Source organism: Fusarium musae, chromosome 10 (assembly GCF_019915245.1).
Source record: "Fusarium musae strain F31 chromosome 10, whole genome shotgun sequence".
NCBI classification, from domain to species: Eukaryota; Fungi; Ascomycota; class Sordariomycetes; order Hypocreales; family Nectriaceae; genus Fusarium; species Fusarium musae.
The window spans coordinates 776,939-802,297 of NC_058396.1; the positions used below are offsets into that span (position 1 = coordinate 776,939).

The 25,359-nt window shown below is 48.0% G+C and overlaps 11 protein-coding genes and 3 non-coding genes across 14 annotated transcripts; 6 read left to right on the forward strand and 8 right to left on the reverse strand.

Annotated features, from left to right (window-relative positions):
• Positions 1-2,462: 2,462 nt before the first annotated feature.
• J7337_012398 (uncharacterized protein) lies at positions 2,463-3,277 on the forward strand (the record flags this gene model as incomplete). Its single annotated transcript, XM_044829924.1, has 2 exons — positions 2,463-2,582; positions 2,639-3,277. 2 exons carry the CDS (start codon positions 2,463-2,465, stop codon positions 3,275-3,277), a joined length of 759 nt encoding a protein of 252 aa, XP_044674840.1.
• A 402-nt stretch (positions 3,278-3,679) lies between these two features.
• On the reverse strand, positions 3,680-4,189 carry J7337_012399 (uncharacterized protein; the record flags this gene model as incomplete). Its single annotated transcript, XM_044829925.1, has 1 exon — positions 3,680-4,189. One exon carries the CDS (start codon positions 4,187-4,189, stop codon positions 3,680-3,682), a length of 510 nt encoding a protein of 169 aa, XP_044674841.1.
• A 747-nt stretch (positions 4,190-4,936) lies between these two features.
• On the forward strand, positions 4,937-6,242 carry J7337_012400 (uncharacterized protein; the record flags this gene model as incomplete). Its single annotated transcript, XM_044829926.1, has 3 exons — positions 4,937-5,055; positions 5,146-5,528; positions 5,881-6,242. 3 exons carry the CDS (start codon positions 4,937-4,939, stop codon positions 6,240-6,242), a joined length of 864 nt encoding a protein of 287 aa, XP_044674842.1.
• Positions 6,243-9,540: 3,298 nt separating this feature from the next.
• Positions 9,541-10,077, reverse strand: J7337_012401 (uncharacterized protein; the record flags this gene model as incomplete). Its single annotated transcript, XM_044829927.1, has 1 exon — positions 9,541-10,077. The coding sequence occupies one exon, from the start codon at positions 10,075-10,077 to the stop codon at positions 9,541-9,543; it is 537 nt and encodes a 178-aa protein (XP_044674843.1).
• Positions 10,078-11,122: 1,045 nt separating this feature from the next.
• Positions 11,123-12,730, reverse strand: J7337_012402 (uncharacterized protein; the record flags this gene model as incomplete). The annotated part of the gene is made up of 1 exon (XM_044829928.1): positions 11,123-12,730. The coding sequence occupies one exon, from the start codon at positions 12,728-12,730 to the stop codon at positions 11,123-11,125; it is 1,608 nt and encodes a 535-aa protein (XP_044674844.1).
• Positions 12,731-13,494: 764 nt separating this feature from the next.
• Positions 13,495-14,043, reverse strand: J7337_012403 (uncharacterized protein; the record flags this gene model as incomplete). Its single annotated transcript, XM_044829929.1, has 1 exon — positions 13,495-14,043. The coding sequence occupies one exon, from the start codon at positions 14,041-14,043 to the stop codon at positions 13,495-13,497; it is 549 nt and encodes a 182-aa protein (XP_044674845.1).
• Positions 14,044-14,630: 587 nt separating this feature from the next.
• Positions 14,631-15,998, reverse strand: J7337_012404 (uncharacterized protein; the record flags this gene model as incomplete). Its single annotated transcript, XM_044829930.1, has 2 exons — positions 14,631-14,945; positions 14,997-15,998. The coding sequence occupies 2 exons, from the start codon at positions 15,996-15,998 to the stop codon at positions 14,631-14,633; spliced, it is 1,317 nt and encodes a 438-aa protein (XP_044674846.1).
• A 1,376-nt stretch (positions 15,999-17,374) lies between these two features.
• On the reverse strand, positions 17,375-18,061 carry J7337_012405 (uncharacterized protein; the record flags this gene model as incomplete). The annotated part of the gene is made up of 1 exon (XM_044829931.1): positions 17,375-18,061. The coding sequence occupies one exon, from the start codon at positions 18,059-18,061 to the stop codon at positions 17,375-17,377; it is 687 nt and encodes a 228-aa protein (XP_044674847.1).
• A 782-nt stretch (positions 18,062-18,843) lies between these two features.
• On the forward strand, positions 18,844-18,915 carry J7337_012406. Its single transcript has one exon. It is a non-coding gene; the product is annotated as a tRNA-Asp (tRNA).
• A 625-nt stretch (positions 18,916-19,540) lies between these two features.
• Positions 19,541-19,639, forward strand: J7337_012407. Its single transcript has one exon. It is a non-coding gene; the product is annotated as a tRNA-Ser (tRNA).
• Positions 19,640-19,828: 189 nt separating this feature from the next.
• On the reverse strand, positions 19,829-20,491 carry J7337_012408 (uncharacterized protein; the record flags this gene model as incomplete). Its single annotated transcript, XM_044829932.1, has 1 exon — positions 19,829-20,491. One exon carries the CDS (start codon positions 20,489-20,491, stop codon positions 19,829-19,831), a length of 663 nt encoding a protein of 220 aa, XP_044674848.1.
• Positions 20,492-21,377: 886 nt separating this feature from the next.
• On the forward strand, positions 21,378-22,346 carry J7337_012409 (uncharacterized protein; the record flags this gene model as incomplete). The annotated part of the gene is made up of 2 exons (XM_044829933.1): positions 21,378-21,664; positions 21,713-22,346. 2 exons carry the CDS (start codon positions 21,378-21,380, stop codon positions 22,344-22,346), a joined length of 921 nt encoding a protein of 306 aa, XP_044674849.1.
• A 73-nt stretch (positions 22,347-22,419) lies between these two features.
• Positions 22,420-23,342, reverse strand: J7337_012410 (uncharacterized protein; the record flags this gene model as incomplete). Its single annotated transcript, XM_044829934.1, has 2 exons — positions 22,420-22,916; positions 22,973-23,342. The coding sequence occupies 2 exons, from the start codon at positions 23,340-23,342 to the stop codon at positions 22,420-22,422; spliced, it is 867 nt and encodes a 288-aa protein (XP_044674850.1).
• A 1,390-nt stretch (positions 23,343-24,732) lies between these two features.
• Positions 24,733-24,822, forward strand: J7337_012411. The gene has a single exon. It is a non-coding gene; the product is annotated as a tRNA-Ala (tRNA).
• Positions 24,823-25,359: the final 537 nt, after the last annotated feature.

Sequence of the window (25,359 nt, forward strand, 5' to 3'; positions counted from 1 at the left end):
TCCCAGACTGGCATTTTTCGACCAGAAAGCATTTGAATCGAGTGTTATTCAAGTTCCTGCCAAGCCATGGACAATAGTTGCCGGAGATGGAATTGTATCAGAGCTAATAACCGACTTTTTCACTTGGGATAACTCCTATATGTTTCCCGTGCTCGATAGGGTCACGTTTGTGGATGAGATGAGAGGAGGAGATGATACAGAAGTGAAATGGTGTTCACCCTTGCTGGTAAATGCTATTTGCGCCAAGAGATGTGTAAGGAGCCAGCCGATTTTCTCGAACCATAACTAAGTAAATATAGCTGATGGTTGAACGAGGAAAACAATTCGGGGTGATGACAGGCCGGAACCTCTCCGAGTCCTTCCTTGCCGAGGCCAAGAGTCATTTTGAATCTGAGCAAGGCCGACCTTCGATACCAACAGTCCAAGGACTACTTCTGATATACCTTACCATGGCGGCCACGGGGAAAGACAGAGCTGGTCTGATCTACCGCCTCACGGCCTATGAGATGCTCAAGCAACTCCGCTTGGAGGCAAGGTATAAAGCAGCGAAGAATAACGTCCCGCCTCAGACTCACGATATGATGCTGACATCCAAGACGCTGTGGGGAATATTCCTTCTAGAGAGGTGGGAGCGAGCTAATCCAATCATAAGACGTTGTGTTGACTGTGAACGTTTAGCCGGATAGCTTATTTCTACAACAGGCCCTCTACCATCCCCCCACCTCAAGTCCCTAAGCCCTTCCTATCCATCCTGACCTTCACCCATAAAGGAAATTTGGATGTCATTGACAGACCTTGGAAAGATTCATCTGATCTTGTTCCCCGGCCACCAGGAGTTTTGGCAGCTGCATGCTCTTTTTCCGAACTTCTCTACGAGATCATGCAGTATCTCTCAACTTCTAAATTCAGACGGGGAAGTGAGGAGGATATTCATGCTAGACGGCTATTCTTTTCTCGCCTCATACAGCTGAAACATGACATACCTCGCCAGTTGGTCGTGGAGCAGAACCTTACACCAGTAACGTGTTTCTTAAGGTAAAGACACAGTGATCTAAAGATTCATTCACTGACAGCACTACAGAATAGATGAGAACCTAATACTATACACACTGCTTCAGGATATGCCTACCGACATACCGTTTGGTGTCCCATACAGCTCGACAGTTAAGGACCTATGCATTCAGCACTGTCGCCACGACACCGAGATCATCGGGTCATTTATCAAGAAGTGGCCTACGAACCTAATGATAGCACATCAGTTGTACATATCGATGCAAACACTGGTCCCCATGCTCGATGACATGGCAGCACAAGATCTATTTACAAAAAGTTGTCGGATGGCGCAGTTATCTTCTGGCAGCGTTAGACTCAGTGGAGTTCTCTTACAAGCGACTCAAGCCTTCGTCTGGGCTATGGGCAAGTCGATCCCGGAACCTGCACGGCAACATCTCGAAGGATGGACTCAAGACACAGTTGAGAGGGACTTGCCAATGAGCTTTGCCTTGCCTCCCCGGGGAGAGGTCAAGGAAGTCCTCACTTCTGATGAAAACGATCAGGAATGCTCGATATGGAACTTGGGCACCTTGATTGAGAAGTGGGCGCTGCTGTCGATGGACGAAAGCAGACCACCGTCGTAACCATAACGACCGACAAAGTCCTGCCAACAGATAAGAAATGATGTCTGGCTGAGTGATATGCTTGTTCATCAAACTAGCATTACCCTTCCATTATTTTCGCTTTTGGGCCATGCTGTTCCACCAGGTTCAGGAAGAACAGAACCATGCATGATTATTTATGACTCCTCGTATTCGATGGCGACATGATATGGTGGGGTCACGGGATGTCGAGGTTTCGTGATTGCTTCACTCGGAGGCTCAGTCGCAGCACGTGAACGCCATATCAGATGATCTTATCAATTGGGGCAACTATACCTCCGTGCTGAGTTGCCATCATATTCCGCTCGAGACACAATGTTAATTATAGTCTCGTCTTCTGATAATGGTAAATCTCAGCGCTCAAAGCTAAGCAATGAGTGGATTTTAGAGTCTTGGCCTAGAGGGTCATCTTACGCGTCCCCAAGGTAATGCCAAGTAGAACATCAGCCACAGGGCATATGCTCGTCATGACAAACATGATTCGGCGATTCCGATGGTCAGTGGCTCAGCCCCGGGGTCATTTGGTGCATGTCCGAACGCCGAGCCACAGCATGCCGATGCATCCGGCTGCCAAGTGACCGGGAGTGCCGAGACCCGCGCCGCAAACATGTTGGTTTGGGCGACTGCGCCACCTTTGCCCAGAGTGAGATCACATCAGCCAAGGTCAATAAACCTTGTTGGAGCTGAATGGCTTGATGACGACAAGTGTCTACTTAAGTAGAGCTTGACCCCTCACTTTACATCACTGCTCGAAAGCTAGAGTTACAGTTCAACCTCGCGAATACACATAAACAAACACAAAACAACATGTCAGCTCAAGATTACTACAGTGGTGGTGGAGGTGGCTACGGCCAGCAGCAACAGCAAGGTGGTGGTTACGGACAACAACAAGGTTATGGCCAACAACAACAGGGCTATCCTCAGCAGGTAAGCTATCTACCGACCTCCAGCTCTAGCTCCAATTACTAACAGAGCTTCAATAGCAACAATACTCTCAAGGATCCAACTACGGCTCCAACCAGCCCAGCTACGACAACCGCGATCAATCGTACGGCCAACACCAGGGTGGACAATATGGCAGCGGGCCTGGTCAATACCCCGACGGTGCAGGTGGTCCCGGCGGTCCGGGTGGCCCGGGAGGTCCGGACGGGGAGCGTGGACTGGGTGCTACACTTGCAGGAGGCGGTGCAGCCGGCTGGGCCGCGCACACAGCTGGTAGCGGTCTTCTCGGCAGTCTAGCCAGTGCCGCTGCTGGTGCCATTGGCGCAAACTTCCTCGAGCACAAGTTCAAGAAGCACAAGAAGGAGAAGAACAGGAAACATCACCGCGACGGACGCCCTCGAGCATTCACCGGCGACTCGACTAGCAGCAGTGACTCCGACTCTGGTGATGAGCGACGTCGACGAAAGGACGATGACTTGGCCTACGGAAAGTCTCAGTATGACAACTCCTCCCGACACGGACATGGAGGCGGTTCTCATGGAGGCTCTAGCTCATACGGTGGAGGCGGATATGGTGGCCGAGATCAGGGCTATGGCGGTGGCCAGAGCTACGGAGGCCAGGGCGGATACGGAGGTCAAGGCGGATATGGTCAGCAGGGCTACGGTGGTACCCGATACTAAGTGCCCCTCTATGGCACTGAGACGGATTCAAGAAGGAGGCATGATCTATTGTAATTGATATGAGCCGGTAGAACATCCACGTTTAACGTTAGACACGAATATTAATACCCTGCAATACTCATTTGTTGGACTTTTCTGTGGCAATCCGATTAATTCTGATCGCACTGATGTCTAACAGGCCTACCATGTAAGGAATTTTGGAGAGGTGTCTCTGGCAGTTCGACTCAGCCCCGGTCGTGGTGAACTTGCTCTCCCTGCATATGCAGGTCATGAACTTGACCCCGCTAAATGATGTCTTGATCTCCACGTCTGACACAAGAACCTGGTAACGGAAATACGCGGTTAGCATTATCCGAGATACCGTGCACAAAAGACAACTCATTACCGTGACTGACTTCACTGCTAGAGCGACCGTTTCATATGTGTCGTTTGCCAGACTGGATCTTCTTCTACCGTAAGAATCGAGAAGCCTTTTCCTTTCCAGAAGTCGATCGCGTTTGGTAGGAAGGGATGCGTATGCAGGTAAAGCTGCTTGATGCCAGATTGCCAAGCTGTTTCGACTAGCGTGTCAAACAGCTTGGAAGCTATCCCTGCGCGACGCCATTCAGGCTCAACGTATAACCTCAGTACCTCGACGACATTCTCGGGTTCGAGAGTCAAATGTGAGAAGCGCCCATCGTACGCAGCGTAGCCAATTGTCGCAATCAGGCGCCCCTCGGAATAAGCTGTTAGAAACGCGCCTTGAGGATGGTCAAGATATCTGTCCTTGAAAATGCCGAGTTCTTTCTGGGCCATCTGATCGCTGGATGATTGGTCGAGGAACGGGAACATGTCCGCTCGGGCCTTTGTTATGAATTCCACGATGGCGGTGATCTCATCATGCGTCGCTGGCTGGATGGTGATGTTGGACATGTCGTATTTTGGGTGATAAAGTCATCAGATGCGTCAGAAACAGTCCAAAAATTGGCTTGAGTAAATAAAAACATTGCACGATGAAAATATGGCGCAACGAACTCCACATCTAGGACTAATCGCGCTGCCATAAAAGAAGCTTATTTTGATCCGTCTAATCTCCCTAAATTGACATTTCTTATCAATCTATGACCCCATGTTTGACGTATGTATGCCGATGACCTCTAGCTTCATCATAGCCCAGCCAACACCTGGCAACGTTTTCCCTATGCTAATGTTTTACCATGCGACCACCATCTCATTGTCTCCTTCGCAAAATAGCATACCACGCGTCACGTTATCACAACAGCCATAGAAGATTCGGCCTTGGTTACTCCAAAGGTCCAACAAGTCGAAGCACATTATTATTCATGGGTATTAATTCACGCATCACGCTCTACACCTTCACCAATAACGACCCTGGGTGGATAAGCAGTCCGTCAGAAACAGGGCAGACAACCTGGGAGACTAGCCACTGACAACACTCTATTATCAGAGCCAGCTTTTCAGCCGCTGCAAGCATGTTCACATTGGGCAATTCTCAGTCGCCAACTGCATATCGGGACAGGCATGGGAAGTGATGCAATGCGGCTCAATAAACATTCAGAACAAGGCAGTCTTAATTACCAATTTCTATTCCCCTGATCTTTAGCGTCTCTCGTTTTTCGTGTCACTTTCGCGACTGAACCATTGTTGTAACAAGCCACGATGCACACCAAAAGCTCCCTTCGTCTTTCTTTTGCCCTCCTGCTCCTATTGGTTGTAGAGACACTTGCCGATGACGACGATACTGATTTTCTCATGAATGTTTTCTACGACCTTGGCCCGTAAGTCACCAGAACTGGATATTTTGCTTGCTTGCTTGCTTGCTTGCTTGTTCTTCTGGATGCTAGACAACGAGAACTTACTCTAATCAGCGTCCTCGCATTCTTTGGCGAGCAATTTGCTCGCCAATTCCTGAGTGAGACCTTTACCTGGTACGATCATGTTATCTTCGCGTGCGTTCCGTTGGGTAACATGAGAGCAATTGCCGGTGCCATTCGAGTACAAGGCGACAAGTTTCTCAAGGCCTTCATCGGCCGTGCTCGCGAGAATAAAGCAGCTGCGGAGATTGAATACATGTCTTCCACTTCAGCCAAAGTTGGTGAACTGTTCAATGGAAGAGGCATAGTGCGAACAATGGGCCAGCCCGAGATTGCTCAGTTTATCGTATTCCCTGACGAACTCCTGAAGGAGAAGAAGGGGGCGCAGAATCAATCATACCCTCAAGTCCGCATCTCAAGAAGGCATTCTATACAAGGTATGGCGTGAAACATGCGTTTCTCCCACTAAATGTTAACATGAAAGCTAGGCTATTGCGATGAGCTTGATCTAGCGGCACAAAATTGGTTGAAGTCATTCAAGCACACGGAGACTCGCAAAAAAGGATGTCGAGCAGGCAGAAGACCAATTTGGCCCATCCATCTCGAGAATCGAAAGAGCGACCCCATTGTAAAAGAACGATAGGTTTCCCAAGTATTAGGACTCACTAAAATCACCTAATCTACACCTGAACATTGCAACCGGAAAGATATCGCCGAGAGGGAGAGGTATTGAACTACACTTGGCCGCCATTGTTGCAGTTATTCTTCGGGCTTCCCTTCTCATTATAGCTGCTGTCGTCCCTTACTGTGCTCAGGGCTACGAGTCTCAGCCTTGGGGACTTCCCTGCTACATTGGCGGCTCAGTACTTCTTTTCATTGGCAAGCTGGCATGCTCTGTTGCCATTGAGCGAAGCACCAAGGAGTTCAAATGGCGGCCGAGCTCAGGCATCAATAATGAGACGCGAGATTCTTCTGAAGTCCGACCTCAATCCATGGGTTTGTTTTGGGTACAACGGACGCAGCGCGTCAGTGACCAGGACTTCGATTCCTATGTGATCTCTTCCCGAAATAAGCAGTTTATATCAACTTCTAGTAGGCGAGAAGATGTCCTCTCGGGAAAGAGCAACAAAGAAAACAAAGGACTCAAGTAAATTAAAAACGGCCAGATTGATGGCATCCCGTCGGGAAAGAGCCCAAGTGAGCAAATCAGTTGGGTCTGACGAAAATAGGAGATTGGAGTCAGACTTTCTGGCAGTAACTGCGATATTTGCTGGTGGCGCCGGTTTCACAATTCAGTTCATTGTCCTCAGGGGACTACCATTGCCTTGTGCTGTTGCTCAGCTCGGTGCTATCATCGCCATAGCTATCATCAGAGCCCTAGTTTGTCAAAGGCTCGGAGACGATCCGAACTATTGCGCTGCACCTTCTCGGTACTAGATCTCCTCGCTACTCAACTCGTCAACTCCTCGAGCCCGCGTCCGCCTAATCAGCCACTGAGGCCCTGACAAAAAGACTGGGCATGGAGAGTCAATACCGCAAAGCATCGACTACAGAGCATATACTCATTCCGTATTGGAAGCTGCCTAAATCCAAGTATCCCTAGTCTGAGTGAGGAGGATTCTGCGTCTTCACAGTCCGGTCAATCGAACGAGGCTCAGCGGATCATGCTTGTTAGAAAGCGACTAGGAGATCTTGTCCGATGGGAGACAGAGGCATTCAAGCCAGCTCTGGCGTTAGCTCGTTCCATTGAGCGATTTATGGACGAGTTTATGCCCGTTGCATCCGATCAGAACCTGATAGAATAGAAAGTTCCTATGAGAGACTCGGAGGATAACCGCTCTGTTGTGACACTTGCAATCACAAAGAAAGGCTCCCATGGCTGGCAGATCAAAGTTGGCGAAGTTGAAGCCATCTTGTCACTATGGATGGCCCACCTAGAAGCGGCCAAAGTCGCGAAAACGAAAGACCAAAGTTGTTGTAGCCTTGGGAGTTGACTACTGCAGGATCCTCGGACCAAGTGACCAGCGCGGCGTCTTGGAGCGAGACATCAAGTGGTGGGTGGGCTATCCCGCTGTGACTGAGGTCGCCATGGACAAGAGAATGGACGATGAAACAACTGGCTCCACGCATCGAACTTGTGAGGCTTCATATCATTGTAAGGATCCATAACGCGACGATGTCAAGATGGTTATTGGCTTTATGGGGCGCTCAAGGCTGAGGCCAGGCACAAGTTACTGGTGCAGCACTCTACAGCTGGTTTAGCCAGCTTTGATGCCCAGCACCTCTTCACTAGTTTCATATGGACCATTGTTGATCTTGATCAACTACCGAAAGATTTTCTCGACCAAGGCTCCATAAACATCCATAAATCCGTCAGAATCCAGCCACCTAAGCCATCAGACCTGGAATCTACCAAACTTGGTACAGGTCGGAAGCTGAGTCATACTAAATTGACCAGATTCGCACTTCATGCTGAAAAAGAAGGTCTTGGAGTGCTGGATGACATACTTCTGTGTCTCATTCCCATCTTCAATCTCAAAGATGTTCTCCCAACGACGCCGTATTGAAACTTGACTTGCCTGGATTGCATGGGCGATGCACATAGGTGAAAGATGCGCCTGCTTACTTGGCTTTCCTCAAGTTCATGACTAAGGAATCTAAGTGCAGCTTCGACGACTACCTTTCTTTGGCTACAGTAGTCCGCACACTGGACTACATCTGCCTTATGGCTCTCGATGATGAGAATATGGCATATGGCAAGACTTTGAATCAAGAGCATGATAAGGTCACCGAGTCTAAGTAGAATGACAGCAGTGTGAAACCTAAGTCTCCCAGCCGACCATCCTCTGGCGACTATCAAACGCTATTGGATTACATTTCTCAACTCTATCCAGGCGTATTTAGGAGACTCCTGACGTTTTACAAACTTCAAGGACGGAAAGACTACTTTTGTGACCTCGGGAACCGCTGTGAAGAGATAGAGGCCTGGTTACCTGGCTTTGGAAACGAGAAGGAAGGCTTGATGAAGCAAATCAGTTTCACGTCTCTCCATGATCAGGCTTCCATTATGGCTCCTATCGATTTGCGGCTGATTGAAGGTAATAGCTTCTGTCTCATAAGAAAACGTGTGACTTTCATATTTACTAGAACCCAGGGAAAGATTGGAAGAAGCGAGATATATTTGGCTGGACAGCTTTACATTACGCTGCTTCTTGCAATGAATTCAAAGTCATCGAAAAGTGCCAGCATCCCATCTTGCGTAGCAGTCAACTTTCTGGTTGTCTCAAAGCCCTTCTACGGCAGAGCCACCCACAGACATGGTGGTTCGACAATATTGGCAGAAGCCCAGTTCACGTGGCTTGCTTAACAGTAGATCAGAGATTCTTGGAGAGGCTTTTGTAGAACTTGTCAGCAAAAGATGCGGGAGCTAGCTTGGAAGCGAGAGGTTTGAACGGAATGACTCCCATGCACCTTGCAGTGCAGGGATGTCACGCAAAAGGTATTGCCGTCATCAAAAACGCTTTCCGGCTACAGGAACTTGAAATGCCGGCCGACGCTTGGAAACGGAGCCCAATTCGTCTTGCCATATGCAAAGGCAGATACGACTGCTGTAACGAGCTTATTTGTGATGAAAAGCTCATGGTCAACCCGTACACTCTTGATATCCATGGGAGATCTCTATTCTCGTATCTTGACGAAGAGAACGACGAACAAAAATCGATTGGGAGCCTACTGCTTAAGGTTCACTCAAGACTCTTCGGGGACAAAGACAACGAAGGCCAGTCTGTTTGGCACTATGGGGTCAAGTTTTGTGATGAAGAGGTAATAGATACTTTGGAGGATCAGCATCGGTCAACCATCAACGCCAGCAATAATTGTGACGAGATTCCTCTACATCTGGCAATCAAGCTAAAGAGAAAACAAACTTTCCGTCGTTTATTGATGATTAGCGCGGACCCATGCGTCAATAACGCTGGAGATCAGTCTCCGTTGATGTTGGCTTTCTCCCGTGGCGAAGCGAATATGCTCTGCTCCATGCTCAAAATCAAAAGGAAAGTTGCAGAAAATAAGGATAAGTACGGGAAGTCTCCATTGCAGGAGCATCCCTTTTGTTTCAAAGGGCCATACGATGGAGTGTTCTCGGGGCAGAAATATAGTCATCACAGTATGTCTCTTGTGAAGAGACTTCTTGATAGGGTGTTTAGCATGGGGATAGCGCGGCTACGGAATTTCTTTGGCCATCATAGAGCTCATGCCCATACAAGTGTTGTCAGAATGGGGTCTTTGAATGCTTTCCACATTCTTACAAGGCGGTCATAACAATTTCGATGTAATATATTCTCGTGAAGGTAAGGCAAACTGCAAACACACAAAGTCATGTCTCATCTATATCCATCAATGGCCGGGCAGCCGACGAGGTCCAAAGTTGACCTTAGGTGAAAGACGAGTTCAGCCCTGAAGACCATCGGCTATCATCGCATTGACAAGCTGAACATGTCGATTGGCATTCGTCTCACTCCACTCGTTATCGTAGTTAAGTCCATAGGGCCAAATATGTCCTCCGCCACAGTTGATACGAACACCAGCACCATCCCAAGACTGAAGTAGGGGAGTCGCCGTGCGCCAGTCATTAGCAGCACACTTTCTATCAAAAGCCGCAGTCTGACCGATGCCAAGGGTGTGAGAGATCTCATGCAAAGCGGTGCGCTCGCTCATGTAAGATCGGTTGGAGCCGAAACGAAGACTGCCATTGAAGTTGGCATCGGCGGTTGGGACGCCGGGAACGTAGGAGACACGAATGGTCTTGGTGGCTCTGCCCAAACGGTTGTATCGCTCTGCTGCGAGGCGCATGGCATTCTCAATACGGCTGTAGGCATCGGCTTGGTCGGCTGATGGGTTAGAGACCTTCTCTAGGGACCAGTTGATGGCAGCTGAAGTGGTGGAAACGCATGCCACTAGGGCAGTGAACATAGCAGACAACCGCATGATGAATGTTTGTGGGAATGAATTCCGAGATGGTGAATACCCCTCGTCAAAATGTCGATACCCAAGGCTCTAAATACTTCTCACAGCTCAGTCTATAGCATACCGCTACTATATCAGCTTCCATAATCTGCATTATTCCCGTCGATCAACTTGACCCTTATCATTTCAGGGTTTCATCTATCGGCTCACATGGCCACTTTTGTAAACCGATACGGAGTATCTTCATCCGATTATCCTGTTCGAAACATATCTAAAGCTTGCTATTGGGCAGGATGTTGCTCAGACCATTTTAGCGATGAAACCCTGCGATCCTTGCTAGGATCTTCAAGCGACCGAATCCCAGCCCAGCGGAACATTTTGAGAGAAATAACTCTAATCGCGAGGCTGATGAGCTTAATAGTACTTTTACCGATCTTATGCATTCTAAGTAAGCTCTCGTAGAGACTTCAACTGCAAGTAGTTATCTCTCAGTGACAAGAGATGACTGTACCAATTTCCGGGAGTCAGGAAGAGCAAAGAAGCGAGCTGGTGACCCCTCACCAACAAGTCACTGGCGATCACTTCAGTAAGCGGAAGGTGTGATGGTATCGCGCCTTGGTCTCGAATGCCAAGGCGATGAAGAAAGAATCTTTGGCAAAACGGAGCAATTACAGGCGAGAGGAAGCTAGGTCATCGATTGGGACCTATCCATTGGTGGAACAACAGCTTAGTGTATTATTGAAACTATCCAGCATGCCGTGTTTCACTCCCTTGATCAACTTCACGAGAAAAAGAAGGGACAAACAATGCCATAAACGCGAGATACATGTTGCAAATCAACAAGCTAGGGGACGAAAGAAAACTCAGGACTTTGATCCTAAATGACAAAAAAAAGCTTAGGTAACTGAGCATAAGTTTAGGATAAGTCTAACATAGACTCAGGATACCTTTTGCTGAGTTTATTTTGACACTCTATATCAAGGTCTAATGCTTTCTTGCTCCCCGAGGACAAGAACAAACCTTGTTAGCCAAGATATCATTTTTGTTTGGGGACTATGGAGGGAAACTATACAGCAAATCCGTTCTTGGTGCATTCGTCGATCAATTTCTTGGCACCGACAGTCTGCTGAACCTTGCCATTCCCTGCCCATTCGACAAGCTTCGACCTTCCCAATTGTGCCTGTGCTGCCGGCCATCCATCCCTCTCCAAGCCGTGAACAGGGTCACTGGTAAACCTGAGGTAAAGGTCTTGCATTCTCTCACTGACCTTTCGCTCGAATTTGGTTGATGGGCCCTCAGTAGAATGGGTCCCAAAGATCAGAGGCAATTCAGCAGTATGGTACGCGCCCAACCAGGGCAGAGGGGAGATGTTGGTGAAGTTACCAGCGTAGAGGTACTGGAAAGTTCTGGCGCCTGCTTCAGATCTCAGACGAATCTCTTTGAGGGTAGTGCATTGCAGATTGAGACCAAACCCATTAGCAATGGGCTTGAGGTTGGCCGGTATCTGTGTTGCTGTTTCGTAGCCTGGAAAGTTGTAGGGAATGACAGCAGCTCCTTCATTCGTGTTTGTTCCAATCAAAAGGGGAATATTTGCTGGGAACTTGGATGACCCTGCAGTGATTCTTTCGGTGTAGTTGGTGAAAGCAGTGACATTGTCGGGAATAAGTGAGAAGCTGAGGCCATCATCAGCAGCACCTCCTTGGCCGAGTTCTGCTTGGAGATACTCCTTGAGCTTGCGCTCGGGAACGTGTCTCATACACTGTAGCTCTTTTTGCGGTGACAGGTCGCCGCATCCCAGGTGCTTCGCGGCGATAGAAAAGGTAATGTGATTTCTGGCATCACCTAGACTTCCCTCAATTGCCAGGGCATTCCCAGAATCAGCTATGACGCCCTTGACAATCGGGTCGCGAGGCCAGGCTAACAGATAGCCATCTGTAGCATATGCACCTGCGCTTTCACCCCACAGCGTGATGCGGTTAGGATCACCGCCAAATCGGGCAATATTATCTCGTACCCATTCGACAGCGAGACGTTGGTCAAGCAGCGCCAGATTCAGGTTCTTTCCTTCTTCTGCTAATGCAGCAGCATTGGGTAAGCCGAGGATATTGAGTCGGTATTGGATCTGTACAACAATGTGTTTCTGACTTCGCTGAACCCAAGGCTGGGAAAGCTGATATGGCACGTTGGTGCCTCCAATCATATAACCACCTCCATGAACCCAGATCACGACAGGTAGCCGTTCATCTTTCGCGCCTTTGCTTTCGGCGATAGAGTTCTTCGGTGCGAATAAAGAGAGTCTTAGACAATCTTCAGTGGTGTTCGCGTAGTCTCCACGCTGTAAGTTGGCAGCAGAAACGAGGCTATCAGCAACAGTACCTCTGAGAAACAGAGGCACGTATTGGATACATCCCCGTGGGAGTTTCGTTGCTTGAAACACTTCGTCTCCGGAATGCTTTTTTGCAACAGGTGGCGAGAATCTGAGATCTCCGACCGGAGTCTCTGCAAACGGGATATCAAGAAATGCGGCAACGTTTGGATAAGACGGTTCAAAGAAGGGGGCAAAGATGCCAGAGCTCGTGTTAACAGTCAATGGCTTGTCGCCATATGAGCTGGATGGCAATGCTCTCGCCAGAACAGGCAGTGCTGCAAGTATGAAAGGGCTGAGATGCATCATGGTCTTGCTGTTTGGCTGTCAGCAACGTGTTGATAAAGGTGTAAACAATCGACACGGTATCTTATATACATACCCCGTATCAATAGGGTAATATCCTCATACAGAATTCCCTAATCGAATAAATAACTGTTCTTAATAATGATGAGTTGCACTATGAGCTCCAAGGTCTTTAACTCCGATATAACCAAGTATCATCGGTCCTTATATCCGCTTCCTATGTTGATCAAGCGCCGATTTAACAGGAAAGACGTAACGCTTAGATTGAATTAGTTTAGATCTTTTATTTCATTATTAATCACGATTCATAATGACAAATATGCTATGAATTAAGTCCTTCTAAGTCCATTCTGTAAGCGTCGGACAATTTGCGTTGTCCAAAGTCCGGCAGTCAGCTTACGACCAGTCAAACAACTGCAAAGCCAGTTGAACAGTCCCAGACGGCAGCTCCAATCGGTTATTTCTATGAACCGCTCCAGATTTTCTGAAGCATCGTTGGGGGCTGATTGTCCATCTGAACAATGGAAACCGACTGGTCGATGAACAATGCTTCCGGGACGGCAGCCGCAAGAACTAGAACGGCGTGACTGGACAGCAAAGTATAATTCAGTCGTTGCCTCGCTTTCTCCGAAGTTGCTGAGGTTCGTAGCATTTTTGACTCGTCGGAAATGCTCCGTGGGTGAGTGGCGATCTGAGGTTTGGTTCCCTGCAGTAGCCAAGCCAGCTGAGTTGCGCTCTTTCATGACCTATGACTTTCCAGCTAGTTTTCATGGTCGCTCATCCATGTGATCTCGGTCACGGAGAAGTTCTCTCAACTGTTCCAAAGCCTTCGTGACTGTAGCTTTCCTGACAGCATCCCGATCCCCTGAGAAGTAAAACGGCCCAAACGCCCTGTCCTGGCCAGACCTCGAAACTCCAATAACCACAGTCCCCGGTGCTTTTCCTTCTTCTTGACCAGGTCCAGCCACACCTGTAGTGCTGAGTCCCCACGTCGTTGGTGTGTCGAGCGTCGTGATACTGCGAGCGCCAGCCACCATCTGTTCCGCGACTTCCCCACTCACAGCTTCGTGTTTTGTGAGGATGGATTGACTAACTCCGAGTAAGTTGACCTTTATGCCAGTTCTGTACGAAACGATGCCACCGCGACAGACAGAACTTGCGCCTTCGACTGCTGTGAGGGCGGCCATGATACTCCCGCCTGTTAAGGACTCGGCGACACCGACAGTTTCTTTCTCTTCCTTGAGAAGTCGTATTACATCTTTTGCGATGTCAGAGATGGTTTCTGACCTTTGCTTGGTGTTTTTCAGTGTTGCCATATTGGAGTGTTGTTTGAGGTTGATGGACAAGTTAGATCTGTAAACCTTATTCGATAGCTTCGATGGACAGATCAGAGACACCATGCGGGTAAAGTCACATATGCGAGAAGAAAATCTCACACTTTGGGGCAGTATTAGAGAATTTGATGCGCAAATCTGAAAAAAGTCTATGATGGTCTTATGACTTTCTGTTGAGTAATCTTGACGACATGAATTATATGTCCAGTATTGACAATGACTCGTGTAAAACTCTTGTCTCACCTCTGAGAGTGAATAGAATCTCAAGAAATGCTTTTCCGTGCAGGGAGTCTCGGTGATTAGGAGATACAGAACATTCCTCGATGTCTGTGAGCACTTGGCCGAACATCTGTCATTCAAGATCCGAACTAGAAGATGTCTTGCGATTAGTAGACAAAGAATCTCCAAGGCCAGGAGGTGTCGTTATTTGCCTATTGTATCTCGACTAACGATAATACTTTTAATCCATCGACTTCGCATATGCAACCGCCAACTCCGTTGAATGCAGCGCTCTAACAACAACGCATGCTCATTCGCCTTCCAAATGCGATATCCTTCCATTGGCACCACTATTTCTTGAATTTCTTCTGGATCTCTTCCTCAGTGAAGCGACGAGTCTTGGTCTCCAACATAGCAGCACGCTCATCCAACGACATAGCGATCTGCTCACCCATCGGTACCAAGCACCTCGCCAGAGTCTTGTAATCCTTCATCATCAATCGAACGGTGACCATCATGTAGTCAATATCGTGGAAGACAAGGGCGTGCTGTGATGCGTAGGTGTGTTTTGTCTTCTGGAAAGAGACAGGGTGCTCGCGCCAGTGACGAAGAGGGTTGAGGTGATGAGAGGTGTGATAACCGTCGTTGTAGCAGAAGCGGTTGCTCTGTTAATAGTTAGTACGCGTTCGTTAGTGATAATTTGAGTTCAAACTTACAGCAACGTCGATCAGTGTAATACTGGATCGGTAATCAGAGTCGGGATCAACATCGTCAACAAAGGCATGTTGACCCCAGTTACCCGCCATCAAGCCGAGACGAAGAAGAAGCAGCGGCATGAGGAAGACACAGATGGTGGCGTTTCTGTGTAGGTTGAACATGGTGATGAGGAAAGCATAGTTGGAAAACTCCCAGAAGCCAGCCTTCAAGCCAGTCATAACCTTGCCATTTCGGATGAAGTAGATGGGAAGATCAGCCCAGACGAGGAAGAAGAATCGACCGACGTAGTGAAGGAAGTGAAGAAGGCTGTCTCGCTGGTACCGGATAGTCGATGACAGATCGTTGGGTCCATTGCCCTCAACGTGATGATGCTTGACGTGGTGATAGAAGTAAGAGTTCCAAGTATGTCCCATCAAAGGATCAAGGACATATGGAAACAGATGATCAAAGATGGCAAATTTCTTGTCCAAAACACCTCTCATGTGAATATGCTGATGCATCAGCAAAGTATACGCTCCCATATAAGAGAATTGCATAACAAAGTGAAGAACACCATGAATCCACGTGAAATTCGTGAACAAAAAGATGGCACTGGGAATCGTGGTCGAGAAGTAAAGAAGCAGATGCGTAAGCATAATGACATCAGTCTCAACCCTCACAATAGATCGCGCCAGGCGAATATAAGGTCTCAGCACGGTCTTCTCCAGGAACAATGGTAGCTTGATTTGATCAATGTCCCAATTGGTCGTGACGCTTGGTTCAAAGTACGCATCTTTGGGATCGTTCATTGCCTGAAGATGACGAAGTAGCTCTTCATCGCGGGCTGCTGAGATGTTAATTGGCTGTATGTTGGAGGTATGAGGGTAATACGAACCGGTGGGTGTTGAGGTTAACGCCTCGGCATTGCTAGATGATGAATCCTTTATGTCTTGGCGGAGACCTTCGAGGATCAGCGCATCAGCTTTTGTCAGCTGAGGATGGAAGACGATGGTGTCCTCCATGTTGACTGTGTGGCAAATGGCAGAAACAGAGGATATCGTAGTGTGTGCTGCTTTGCAGCAGCAGGTTGAAGGTTGATCGTAGCGCTCAGATAGGGGACCAAAGCTTGAATCGCAAATCCAGGGTCCTCAGCTGATGGATGGATTGGATGTTCTTGCAAGACCCTGAGTTAAAATCGCGAGAAACAGAAAAGTCACCCCTAAATCTGAAATAGAACAACCAATGGCAACATTCCTGGTGAGAAAATCAGTGGAGAAAGCATCTCGCTTCTATCCCTTTTTGGTCCACCGCTCGTTTCTAGGCAATCCCGGAAATAGCCAAGATGATCCCGTCCCGTCTAGACCGTCTTTTCTGTCTGGCTTTAGCCGGGGGTAAAAGGAGGCTGTAAATTGAGATGTCGCCAGTGGCTGCCTGCCACTGGCAATACGGAATAGCTTGTGATGGAGGAGCCCACGGGCCCAATATGGATTCGTTGTTGGGGAACTTGGGGGCGAGAGTTTGGCAGTGATGCAATATCGATATTTCCGGGTGCGTGAATGGTGCCTCGGAACCCGATGGGGTAACGCTTTCTCGTCACTGACTCAATTAAACATCGTGTGGTCTTTTTGGAGTAGAAGTTTTTATGGTGAAAAAAGAATATCGTGTCCTCGTTATCTGTATTCAGCCTCGCCGTACTCCGTGCATATGTACCTATGATCTTGGTCAATTGTGCCCACGCTGAAAATAGAGCAAAAAGCAAAGTGAGGTAAAATCAAGCTTTGACACAAACGTTGATGATTTGGTTCAGCCAATTGATATGTTGGAAGGCAATGGCCCAGAAACATTAATTGAAGTCTTGCCCATGCAACAGGTTTGGCCACCATCCGCGACCCTCCAAAATTGGACAATGCCCGGGTTCTTGGTTCTATAAAGCAGAGCTACAGGGCACTTGCTGGAAGCCTGTGATAGAGCGACAAGCCCAACCATGTCGCAGCTCTATCAGGTGCTGTATTGTCATCAGCTCAGACCTGCTTTGGAGCGCGTTGACGTCGTTCACTGGTATGAAGACCAGCGCGTGCTGGTAGGCAGGCCCTCGACTCCCCCGGAGCGACCCGCTGAACACGTTCCTGTCACAACGGCGGGCGGGTGGCCACAGACCAACGAGCGGTTGGAAAAGTAAATTTTATTTGATATCTGGGTCTTTCCAATTGATTAAGTCTATCTAGTCGAGTTTGTGTGTCGTAACATGTCATAGGCTTCAGTGAGCCGTCGTCTAATCTCTCGCCGCCAAATGCCCGTGTCCAATTTCCATGCAGATAAATCCCCGTATCCCTAAAAGTATTATTGAGAAGTGAAAAGTCCATAATGATTTCAATCCAATGCTAATCCAATGAGTCGTTTAGCAGCTGTACTCGATGTACACGCCATTCTTGTCGCTCTGCTCGAGAAACACCTTTGTGTTGCCGTTGGGGTTTCGCAGCGCGGCCTTGAGGTAGACGGTGCTTTTGCAGTCGATGTTACCAACAATATGGGTCTGCGCAGGCAAGTCATCCCAGTTGGTGAAATCAGCTGCGCCGACAGATTCACCAGCAGTGTCAAACTCCTTCGCGGTATTGTAGGTGACGCCCTTGCTGGGGAAGCCAGAGAGCTGCTTGAACTCGGTCAAGGCATCTCCTCCCTTGACGATGAAGAGACGCTCGGGCTGCTCGCCCTGCGCCCAACCAAGAGTGCACTTCTTAGCCTCAGCGGGAATGTCCGTGAAGACGAGGAGCTGTTCGATCTGGGATGCGTTGTTGTACGTCGCGACGTTGAAGCCGACGGACTTTTTCGCGACGTCGGGCGAGCCGGGGAATACGCTGTACAGGGCTGAAGGCTCCTGGCGGGTTGCCTTTCCAGTGGAGGGGCAGTTGCCACTTGCGCGGGGTAGTGCTGTAGGTACAGCGCCAGCGACAGCCAAAAGGCAAGTCAGCGCAGTGAATGTGTTGGCGAGGAAATACATTTTGCTTGCAGGTGAATATTCGAAGTAGAGATGAGGTAGCTCTGGAATGTAGACTGGAGCTCGGAACCGGTGGGAAGAATTAAGCATATTTATGAATCACAAATCCCAACCTCCGAGATGATGATCAACCGTGCATCTCAAATCCTCCAGAGCCAAGAATTGGTCCTGTTGATCAGTGCTGCTGATTCGTGGCACAAGCAGGGATCGGGTGCAACTACAGCGAATGGTAAATCAGTGGCGGAGGCTTCTGTGTTTATGCGTACGATGCAGTAACAGCGCACCAAAAGGCCCAAAAATGGAGACCTCTCTGTAATCAGGCGGTCGGGGAACGGCTGCTTCATGCATAACACGTAAAGTATTTCCAATATTGGTCGCTATTTTGGGTCTTGAGGGCATAGCCTTGAGTAACAATAAGCAAATGGCTGAATGAATCGTGAGAGTTTACGGCAGTGAACAGATGTGAGCTCACGTCAAGCTGCAGGTGTCTGAAACAGCGAAACCCCGCAGAGTTACATCAATTCGAAGGCTGGCCAACTTTGTAATCTTATGGCCCGATGGAAATAATGTAGACAAAACACGGCAATTGACCATAATATTCCGTGGTCCAGAGCTCGTCGGCATTTATTGAATCTGCGGGCAACCCGACCGCATGACGGGTTGCTCGTTAACGTCAAGTCATTTCTCCTAAAATACCCATGAATATTGACACAACAGAGAAGCAGACTTAAGGCTTGGCAAACAAAACAAAGTTCATCAGAGGCGTCGACGATGTCCACAGTAAACGAGGCCTTCAGCCCCCAGCCTTCATAAGTATAATCACAACTCCACGTGACATCGAACTCCGCTACAGTGACTGCTCACAGTCATCATCTTCCGTAGTATAGTGGTCAGTATGCAAGCTTGTCACGCTTGAGACCCGGGTTCAATTCCCGGCGGGAGAGTTCCAGCCGCCTGTGAATACAGGCACTTTTCTTTTTTGCTTTTACTCAGATCAATTGATCTCTTTTTGGTTGCATTATCATCTGCAATGTGATGATCTCGAGACAATATGAAGCTTGGCTAGAATGTTTTGTGCTAACAGATAAACTTCAGTAACACGCCACTTTGGCTCTTATCTGATAAGCTTTGACCTGAAGAAATTTTCTCACCTTCGTGTGGTTACCCTGTAATTGGCAATTGTTTTTCATAGACATCTGAGTTTTGTCCCTTGCATGAGAATTGGACATGTTCAATATCTGGCCATAAGTCCAATTGCTTAGTCTTGGTTTTCTCAGTTGCTGCAGAATAATTTCACTGTCTTCTTGCTATTTGTCCTGTCATTCCTCTGGTCTCTTGTTGACAAGCGCAGCGCCTGCGCATTTAACTCAGAGTCAAAACTTGTTGTTTGCTTTCGCTACGAGTTTCGACTATTCCATCCGCCATCATCCCCGATTGGTTTCATTCACTCACCACAATATTCGCAAAATTGTTCAGGATGGACAATTGACTCATGAGGTGAGTGCACCGTTGGCGTGATTCCGTGTCGTGTACGGAGTATATAGACACAGATTTGGAGATCTCCACCAAGACAACGTGGCCGAGTGGTTAAGGCGATGCCCTGCTATCTCTTCTGAGACATCATAGGCATTGTGTTCGCACGCGTAGGTTCGAATCCTGCCGTTGTCGATGTCTTTTTGTCTTTTGGCCATTTTGTTGATCTTTAGAAGCAATTGCGATAATTTTCGCGTTATTGTGTGGTCGTAGTTGTACCGTCTCGGCGCGCGTCCGTCACGGGCCCGACCCGTTGACAATCCAGATGCGACTTCGCCCAAAACTCGATTCAATCCTATATTCTAAAGTCTATTATTATGCTTCTCATGAGAATTTAAATACCTCATCTTCCCTCCACCAACCTCCATCATACAGCCACAAACTCAGTCCTTCAACAGTACCCTTACTCTCTGCATGTCCCTCCTTTAAATAGTCCAGACACTTCTGTACCTCTTCCTTATCATCCTGCTTATTCATGATAGTGTAGTGACCTCTCCATTTCTCTCGTCTATCTTGGTCGCTGAGAAAAGGCTCCCATTTGTCCCTCAATTCACTGCGTATGCTCAAAGCTCTCCTTTGACCAGCATAGAGCTTGATGCCAACGCCCTTCCCCATTTCGTAAACGTCCTGATTCCCAACACCAATTGAGAATCTCGCTGTTCGAGCTGCAATGTTCGCAATATCTGCCTTGACTTCTGATAGCTTGGAACCAGGTAACGCGTGAAACAGAGTGATATGAGCGTCCACCTTGAGCAACTTTGGAGGAAACCATTGTCTTCGCAGTGCAGTCATTTCATCATGGTGTCGCTTGTCGGTAAGAAGTGTCAGGATGTAGAGCTTTTCTTCTTCATTTGACCCCTTCGGAATATGAGCCTCGCGACGTTGGTACTGGAGGCCGCTGGACTGGTGCAACTCTGCTGTGCTTGTTTGTGCGATGGGGCCGCGTCTTGCAATGGGATGCGTCGCAGGGACTGTCGTGACTGTCATCGCGGATTGGCCGAGGCTTCTCAAAGTGCAAGGATATCTAGATAACCTCATTTGTATAAAGAAGACATGGAAAATTCTGTTGAAATATGTTTAATGCGAAAATCTAGCACGCGAAAGTCCTGGTATGAGGTGTTGACGTCAACGACCCAAACCTGATACCTAGCGTGTTCTTTACAGCTTTCATTTTTCTGGCAGATCTCTATGACGCAGGGAATTACTATCATTCGATCACAGACAACGTTTTTGAGGCCAAACAAGTATGTATCGCGATGCGATGGTCTGCACACATGGCTGAACGCGCTGTTTCCTCACAGAACTGATTGCTTGTTACTCAGAACATGGAGCTACCTGAAGGTTACCAATGGGCTGTCTGGCTAATTCAGAGCTTTCCGAATTGATACAAAACATTGATGAATTCTTGCGATAATATGTCTTGATGCTCGTTATTCGAGAGTCTTGCTGGCAAGGTCCATCTGCAAAGCCTCAAAAGGGTGCCCTTGGAGCACCAAAGGGTCGCAATCCTGGCAATGTCGTCATGCAGTCTGCCAATCACAGATTGAGCTATTTTTGACTCATGCTTGTCAGATAATAGCGTTCCAGAACATATTCGCTTTGTCCAAAATGAGCTAGCTTTGCGCTTTTCTGATATTTATCGTGACTGACCCAATGAACAAGCGATATGGGTCTTGCAGACGGACCAAGATCCCTTATGGGCTTCAGGGCTGAATGGTATCGGTGCACCTGCCTAAGACGGGGCGAACCTTTGAGTGGACAGGTAGTACGATGGCGAGCTGTCACGATTCTCACTATTCTCTGCTCTTGGGTATAAGTAGTATCATGTATCACTGGTTGCGTGACATCGACCTTCTTCCAAGAGAAGTCCAATATGCCTCAATCCGTCTGGCTAGTAACAGCTACTACTTCGGGCCTCGGTGCCGCAGTAGTGCAGAACCTCACCGCGAGAGGCGATAAGGTCCTCGCGACGGGAAGAGGGGCAACGGAACGGCTCAAACATTTGCAGTCTGACGATGTATTTCTTCTCGATCTTGATGTTACTGCGCCTCGAGCAGAGATCGACGAGCAAGTAAAGAAAGCCTGGGATGTTTGGGGACGTATCGATGTTCTCTTGAACAACGCTGGTATTTCAGCACCAAAGAGTATTGAGGAGGCAGAGTAGGCTCCCCGACGCGACATTGGTGAAGATTACTGACAGTCTCGTAGCGACGACTTTGTTCGTAACGTCTTCGATGTCAATCTCTTTGGAACGCTACATGTTACTCAAGCTATCCTACCATACTTCAGAGCCCAACAAAGCGGCACCCTCGCTTTCATCGGAGCTGGCGTGGGCTGGGGTCCGTTGCCTTTCTTGGGCCACTATGCCGCTTCAAAAGCTGCTCTCGGTGCCTTTGTCGAATGCCTAGCCAAGGAAGTCCGACGATTCAATGTTCGCTGCATCATCTTCGAACCTGGCGGTTTCCCGTCTCAACTTGGCCAACCTCGTGAAGGTTCAGTCGAAGGATTTGGAAAGTACAAGCCTGCTATAGATGCTTATAACCCCGGGTTCGAGGAGTTGATGGACGTGTTCATTTCGGATATTGGCCCGAATGTCCCTGGTGATATCAGCAAGCTGTCAGAGCGCATTGTTGATTGTGTCAAGGTCGAGGGTGCCAGTGCTGGAAGGCCGGAGCCGGTGAGAGTCATTCTTGGAAGTGATGCATTGCGGTTGATAGAGCAGAAGTGCAAGGAGCAGCTTGAGCTTGCGAGTAATTGGGAGGATGTCAGTCTCAGCACGGATCGAGATGGACATGACCATATTGCAAGTAAAGGAATGCTACGTTTCTCATCAATTCTATAGCCTGTAAGCGAATACAATAGCCTTCCCCCCAGACTCTCTAAATCTTTCTCAGAGCACCGGTGAGTCACGTCTCTTAATGCGGCTCTAACATCATACTCGCGGTAATCAGGAAATGCCCATCGAGTGCGTCGATGAAGGAGATTTGCGAACTCTGCATCGCAGAAGGTCCTTGCATATCAGGCTGAAGGCCATCCGCAAGAATGGTCGCATGTCGAATTCCCATCTCATCACCGATCCATCTCAGAGTTTTGGACATGTACTTTCTTGTTGAGTCATCCACTGTGGTACACCGGGCAAGGGCATACATAGGATGAAGAAGTAAAAGTCCTCCCACAAGCCCATCTGAGTGTAAAAGGGGAGTTCCAGCATTTGCCTGCTGGACGTATTTCTCAACGTCTTGATATAGATGGAATGGAATTGATGCCTTGATCCCCGAAGCCAGCTCGCCAATCCGCTCTTTATATAGAGGAACAAGCTCGCATTGTCCAAGGGCATTGGCAACGTGTATGAGGTGGTCAAGATAGACGACATGTATTGAACGCCATGAGTTCCATGCCGTTGCGACGTATACTGTTGAGTAAATTGAGCTTCAAATTCACATAGACAAGGTAGAAGTTTTAGCTTACTATCGAAGTACTTCTCAACTGGGCCGGCACAATAGAATGATGGTTCCTCTGATATTGCTGGATCAATCCAGACTTCCCCAACTACTTCTGGATTCCAGCTAGGGGGTCGGTCATATGCCCAGTAAGTAATCTCGTCGTCAATCTCCAATAGATCTCGTTGTAGCTCTAGCAGCTCCAACACCGGGGGAGAAGGATTGGAGAGTAGCTTCTCCGCTCGACTTGTCAGAGGTGACATCTTGATGATAATGTCATCTAGAGATCGACGATAGGTGTCATCAAGAGGAGGGCACAGAATACCAGTGCCTGTTTGATGTGTCTGAGGTGGATGTGAGTATGGGTTGCCCTTGAGAGATAATAGGATACGCACCATGATCCCTTTTGTGACGAGACGCATCCCGGGAGAATAGACGCTCACTTTCGATTCTGGTGCCGAGTATGTAATCCCCTTTGAGAGGATGGACGCGAGCCCCCGAATATGAACTAGATGCTTGGTCGGAGAGGCATTGTCACTTGCTACAAGCTTACACTAGTTAATCAACTTGTCACCGTACGACTGCTTTGAAACCAACCTCGTACAAGCCCAATAGTACTGCGGTGAAGAAGTGCTCTACAGACGGACTCGCAGTTTGCTGCGACAAAACTCGGGTGTAATCAACCAAGACCTGTCCATACTGTCTCCGAACTAAACTCATCAACGAGTCTTGCCTATAGCGGTTTGCGAGTGATGAAAGAACAACAACTTTGGCAGCTCTCATCAAAGTGGACGTTGGAGCAGAGGTAGCAAAGAGATAATGCATCCCATCGAGAAAACCACGTGAATGACTCCGATCGCGGGATTGCACCACTAAGTTATCAAGAAAACTATCAAGCGCCGTAGCTTCAAGTATGAAGTTATTGCTTGGATGCCATCGCTCTAGCGGCGGCGTTGTAGGCTGATAGTGTCGAAATAACAGTGCAGTGTCATCTCTATAGCCAGGACATCGCCTGCGAGACTTTACACAGCGAAGACAGGCCTATTGGACTCTGCGTTAGTGCTTTAAGGTTCCAGGCTATACCTGTTTCGTACTCACTGGACGAGTCTCATCGCACTGTCACGAATGATTAGCAAGTTTGCCTTGATGAAGATCAGATCATGGTACCTTTTTACGCCGCTTTTTGCACGTCTCGCACGCGCGAGAGACACCATAGTTGACCATTTTACAAGAAGTATTCAAGGAGGATTGAAGGAATCCGTGAATCTGAAGTTGTGAGTAAGGCCGGCATTACAAAGCGGTTGCTGACGAGATAGCGGATGTAAGCAGCAGCATCTTAGAATAGCCACTGTTGCCTGAGAATCACGTGGCTCCCTCAGCAATCTCCACCTACTCATTTCGGAGTCTTATCTATTGACGATCACAGTCGCAAACATAAAGTGATTGTGTGATGAGGTCGCAGACGGTGAGCTGTTGTTTGGGATTTCTGATCCATACAGTAAGCTATCGCTGACCACCAAGACCACTGTGCCTCTGGCTGTTTGCTCGACACCAACGTAAGATCTCCCAACTTCTAGCCGCAACATCGATTAAGACATCTTGGATTGAGGCTGTCTGTATATAAGATGTCTAGTGCCTATCTAGCCAAGGGTATTTACCGGAGTCTTCATTGTTCACAGCTCAAGGTGATCGCTGACTTGGAAGCAATCGCTGTTGACTGAGAGATTGTCAATGATCTGTCAGCGTTCCCTTGTTAAGAACCAATAGTGGTAAAGGCCTCTATCCTTCGGGCGAATGGTTTAGTGGTATAATACTCCCTTAGCATAATTCATCCGAATAATCTGGGAGTGGTCCAGGGTTCGATTCCCTGTTCGTCCATTGCAGGCGGTTCAAACCCGCTATTATACCTTGTTTTTTTGCACTTTTTGATATCTCTCTCTGACGCATAACCAAGGGAGTCCATAAATCACAGTAATGAAAAATGGATGACATTTCTGTCTAGCTAAGTTTATATATTCAAGGTTTTCATTCTCTGTATCTGGTGCTGTATAAGGTCTCTTATTAGTCAATGCGACTGAACTGATATTGAGCAAGAACTAGTAACATGTTAATGAATAATGGTATATACTGAACAGGAGTTTAGGATTCTATGTCTCTGCAGGAACGCCAATAGGAATTACTTGCCTGACATATGTTAGAACATTACTATCATTAGCCAGCTACACTATGTCACATGCTCCCTTTACTTCTCCTGAACTATGGGCTGGACGTCCAGTGGCTGCGACAATGCGGTCGAATACTCGCTTGCTATTTCGTAGGCATAATGTAACTTCATAAGTCAGTGATAATCCCAAGGCCCATGCATGCTTATACTTTTCTGCAAGAGTAAAAAAACATACAACAGCGGGTATTCGC